At 41.9% G+C, this 5,248-nt stretch overlaps 1 protein-coding gene across 1 annotated transcript; it reads right to left on the reverse strand.

Annotated features, from left to right (window-relative positions):
* Positions 1 to 3,902: 3,902 nt before the first annotated feature.
* On the reverse strand, positions 3,903 to 4,826 carry LOC147684499 (olfactory receptor 1C1-like). Its single transcript, XM_086939662.1, has one exon. The coding sequence runs from the start codon at positions 4,824 to 4,826 to the stop codon at positions 3,903 to 3,905; it is 924 nt and encodes a 307-aa protein (XP_086795788.1).
* Positions 4,827 to 5,248: the final 422 nt, after the last annotated feature.

Genomic DNA, 5,248 nt, shown 5'->3' on the forward strand with positions numbered 1-5,248 from the left:
TAACAGCTATGTTAAACTTGTCAGCCTGAGGGAAGTCTTGCCCACCCCCAAAAGATTTGCATTTCTCCTCTTATTTTTGATGAACTCCTTTTTGCTGGCCTTATAAGTCTATGCTCTTTGCCACTGCTAACCAGTGCTAAAGTGCATGTGCCCATTCCTTAAAACATGGCAATGTTAGCTTATCCTGGGTTGGCATATTTAATTTACTAGTAAAGAGGTAGTACATTTACTCAATACCCGCAAATTAAATGCTTCTAGTGGGCCTGCAGCTCTGATTGTGCTATCCACTAAAGTAGCCCTTTAAACATGTCTCAGGTATGCCACTGCAGCCTTTGTGTTCATTTTCTAACTGCCATTTTGACCTGGCAAAATTAACCGTTTGCCAGGCTCCAGCATTCCTTTTTTTAACATGTTTGTCCCTCCTAGAGTAGGCAGATCACAACCCAGAGGGCAGGGTGTAGTGTATTTAAAAAGTTAGGCATGCACTTTTAAGTTTTACATGTCCTGGTAGTGAAAAACTCTTACATATGTTTTCCGCTACTGCAAGCTAAAATTGGAGTTACTTTATGGCATTTAATAAGTGATCATTTCTAATTGGGAGCAGGTAACCAATTCATGTTTGTTTTATTTGGAATTGTGTGGAGAAATCCTCTCTCATGGTGGGTGGAGATGGGTTTGAAATGACCATTTTAAACATGCCACTTTTAGAAAGTTCTCATTTTCCGGCATTAGCCATTTAGTGCCTATATCCTGTCTCTGGGGCACATGACTTGGTGTAGCTGACAGTTGGGCTTTGTGTGTTTCTCCGAGACAGCCACACACAATAGAGAGTTTAGGCATGCCTGGATGGGCCATCACTGGCAGAATGGGAGGATGGCCATGGACACAGCCTATTTACACTTGAAAAGGCTGTGTCCTGCCTCCACACAAAGGGCTGCTTATCCCCAACAGTCTGGAGCCAGGGAAGGTAGGAAGCCTATGCATTCAAAGAGAATTTCTAGAAGCTTCTCCCACTTTCCAGAGGAAGGGCACCAGGCATAAATATTGACCCGCATACACTACCTCTTCAGTACACCTCTGGACCTGTGGATACTCTGCCAGGAAGAAGGACTGCTATGCTACTGAAAGAGCTGCTACTCTGCAGGACTACTGCCCTGCTGGATTACTGCCTTGCTTGAGTGCTGCCTTCCTGTGCTGACCTGCTGCCTGTGTGAGAAAGACTGGTTCTGCATCTTTTGAACACAAGACTAGGCCCAGCACCTGGACACTTCCATCTGTGAGTCCTAGCCTACCTAGTGGTGCCACCCCAGTCCTGGACCCGTGGAAGTGTCCTGCAGGTGGTCTGGCAGCCCATCTGTGCATTCAGCAAAACTGGCGCATTTCCTCTGGTGCGCGGAGCAACCTTGAGCAGAGCCAACGTGCTGCTACTGGTGTGAGGGCTCTCCGGATTCAAGGACTCCACATTGACCTCACAGCCTTCATCCAGACCACTGCCTGTGCAAAACTTTACCTACGCAGGCCATTGCACCACTAATCCCTTATCGACGGCAAACTAGACGATTACACAGGTTCTCGCATTGCAGCCTCAGGTCTTTGGAACTGATGCATCATCTCGACTGCGCCACACATCCTCAATGCTGTACTACACATCGCAAGCCCTCATCCATGGGATCCTTGACAATGATGTAGGACCTTGCATCGCAGCTCGGCAGCACTTCTGAATTGATGCATCGCCTTAGCTGCACAACAGATCATCGATGCAGAACCTCACAATGCTCCACAAGCAAGAGCTAAGGTAGTCTAGTTCAACGAACCTAACTGGGTCCCTGTTGCTGGCCTGGACTCCACTGCAGTCGGCCTGAACTTGTGACTTTGTCCTGGTCCAGTGCAACAAGAAATCTGCAGTTGATGGTTTGAGCTTGTTGCCTATATTTTCACAACAATCATAAAACCTGCATATCTCCGGTTCTACTGATTGGATTTTTGTTGTTTTGGTCTTTTATTTATTTCATTACAAAATTACTCTATTTTTCAAATTAGTGTGGGGTCTTTTTGTGCTGTTTTTTCACTGTGTTACTGTTTGAACTGTTGCACAAGTGCTTTTCACATTGCCACTAAGTAAATCTTGACAGCTCTGCATCAAGCTACAAGGGGGTGAGCATAGGTTAATTTGGAGTTTGCTTGTGACTTCACCCTGACAAGGATTGCGGTTTCTGCTTGAGTAGGGTTTTACCGTCCTCAAAAATTAACCCACATTTCTTATAAGCAAAAATAAATCCTTACTAACTGCAGTAAAAATATAAGGATAGAGTCTGGTAAATTATCTATAGGCTAAGTTCCTTGTTGTGAACTCCAAGGACCTTCCCTCACATGTCTAATAATCAATATATTTGTATATCCCTTAGCACAGCCACTTGAGTAATGCTGCATCAATGCTGAATGTAAATGCATATAATTTATGAATGTAAATTACATGCAAATTCATTTACATAGAAATAATAATTATGAGAGCTGTTCCAACTTATGCAGTAGGTTGGTGTTGCTTACAGTGTTCCTTAGGTCATGGTGTGTGCAGGTTACTTGTTTTCCTTCTCTATGTGCCTATGAGTATATGAGCTGATGACAACGACTGATTAATTACCCATGGCAGGACTAAACCATAGCTGGTTGTCATGGAGAAATCATTAGCTTGGTGTTCTCTGGTCAACTCCTTTTCCATTTTCTTGCTGAGGGGTGGAAGGTAAGCAATGGAGCCAGTTGCTGTAAATGCCTTTATGATAAAGAGGTGATGGCAGCATGCTACAGCATAGCCCGAACAGATTCCAGATTAGAAAGTGGAGTTTATTGTGTTGGTTGCATCCATCGTGATTGAGGATATGAATTGCTTTCAGTTGAACAGTAGTACATAGGTGTAATGGAAGCTTTTATCTCGTAGGCCTAGCTGAACCGTAGTGTTATGAATATGGTGAAGGCAGATCTAGAAATTGAGGCAGAATGGGAAGGTAGGTATGTTGTCATTGTTTATTCTGAGATGACATCTTGGTAATTTTTTTGTAAAAAAGACAAGGCGATTTTCAAAATATTTGTGGATCACAATGATTGCTTTTTACCCTTTGAGACAGGTTGTGATAGCTATTAATGATTTTATTTTGATGGGGAGATTTGATGATTTGTGTGGTGAATGAAGTCTTTTTCTGGCTTTTTTTTATTGTTTTGCATTATCATTTTCCATGTAACAGTTCATTGTTCCTATGTTCTATTAACATGACTCAGCTCTGCTAGGTTTTTGTTAAATCACTTGTTGATTGCTTTGATATTAATCTCAGAATTTCCATATTTGACTGCTGTTAACATGTCGAGGGAGGATGATAGGTGTTGATGGAGATTAACCAACATATTTTTAGAGTATGTTGAATCTGAAACATTGGTTTTCAGCATGATTGGGTTTCGGTAGTACATGTAATAGGCAAACCAGGTGTTATTGTTGATATGGTTATTGGTTTAAAGTACTAGGATTTCGAGAAAAGAAACAGGCCTTATCCTATTTGCTGGTGCACAGTCAGGTACACAGTTGCAAGGTTATGGTAGAATGTAAGTTGAAGTGAGTGACAGATTGAGTGAACTGGACCACTCACCATTTGCTAGAAGCTGATGGCCTTCCTCTTCTGAGTAATATGTTTTGCTCAATCAGGCTCTGCTATTCACTCGCGTGTGAGATCCTTTAGTTAGAGCAACTCATATATGTGGCAAAGTTCTGAACTATCAGTCTTGCCAAACCTAGTACCACCTTCTTAGCCTTATTGCAAACATTCTGTTGAACCTGTAAAACTCAGTTTCCAAAGCATGGGATGGTGAAAATGAAACTCAGTGGTGTTCTTTGTGATCACAGGTTCTCCAACTGTCTACCCACAAAGCATTTTACTTAAGGCCGTCTTGACCTCCTTATTCCTTAAACTGTAGATCACAGGATTAAGCATTGGGGTCACTGCAATGTACATTATACTTATGTACCTATCAGAGTGAAGAGACCTTGCTGAAGGAGGCCGTACATAAACTGCAACAGTTGACCCATAGAAGAGTGTGACAACAGCAATGTGGGAAGAACAGGTGGAGAAGGCTTTGTGCTTGGCCACCGCAGTTGACATCTTCATTATGGTGGTGATGATACAGCCATAGGAGATGAGAATGAACAGGAAAGGTCCACACAGAATGAGGGTTGCTTCTACCAGTTCTACGAGGGTGAAAATGGTGAGGTCTGAACAGGAGAGGTCAAAAAGTGGTGCAATTTCACAGAAGAAGTGGTGGATTGTGTTAGACCGACAGTATGATAACCTTGAGATCCATACTGCATACAGCATTGAATGGAGACAGACAATAATCCATGATACAGATACGAGGAGAAAGCAGAGCTTCTTACTCATGAGCATGGTGTAATGGAGAGGCCGGCATATGGCCACATACCTATCATAGGCCATCAGTGCTAGGAGGAAGCTGTCCATGTTACCAATGGAGTGGAAGAAGAACAGCTGTGTGAAACATCCCACAAAGGAAATGCTCTTAACTTCACGAAGGAGGTCAAATAACAATTTAGGGATGGTAGTGGAGGTGAAACAAATATCTACCACTGACAGGCAGCGTAGGAAATAGTACATAGGGCTGTGAAGACTATGGTCGCTGCCAATCAGTATGATGATTAGAATATTTCCAAGAAGTGTCAGGATATAGATGATAAGAAAGAGGGCAAAGAGGAATTTTTGATGCTCACCAACGTCAGAAAATCCAAAAAGGATGAATTCTTTCACAGAAGTTTGATTATCTTTATTCATTCTGGATCCACACTAAAACAAAGAAAATGCAAAAAACATTACCAGTCATAGTAAAATGGTACATTAACCATATTTGCTAAAAATGTTATAATTGTCTACTGCTTTACATGATATTACAAAGGACAAGGTTGCAAGTTATGTCCTTGTTTGTATATGGAACTCCAGGCTACCATAATACATAACAGAACATGGCCTAATATAAAATACCCTAGCATAGCATAGGATAGCATAGCATAACATAACATAACATGACATAACATACATAGAACATAGCATAGCATTCCACAACATAACATAACCTAACAGAACATAGCATAGCATAACACAACATGCATAACAAAACAAAACAAAACAAAACATAACATACACGTGGGAGCAGGTCCAGCACTGTAGGTCTCACACGGGTCACAGACAGCAGGTCC

The sequence above is a fragment of the Lissotriton vulgaris genome, chromosome 10 (genome assembly GCF_964263255.1).
Source record: "Lissotriton vulgaris chromosome 10, aLisVul1.2, whole genome shotgun sequence".
In the NCBI taxonomy this organism is placed as follows: domain Eukaryota; kingdom Metazoa; phylum Chordata; class Amphibia; order Caudata; family Salamandridae; genus Lissotriton; species Lissotriton vulgaris.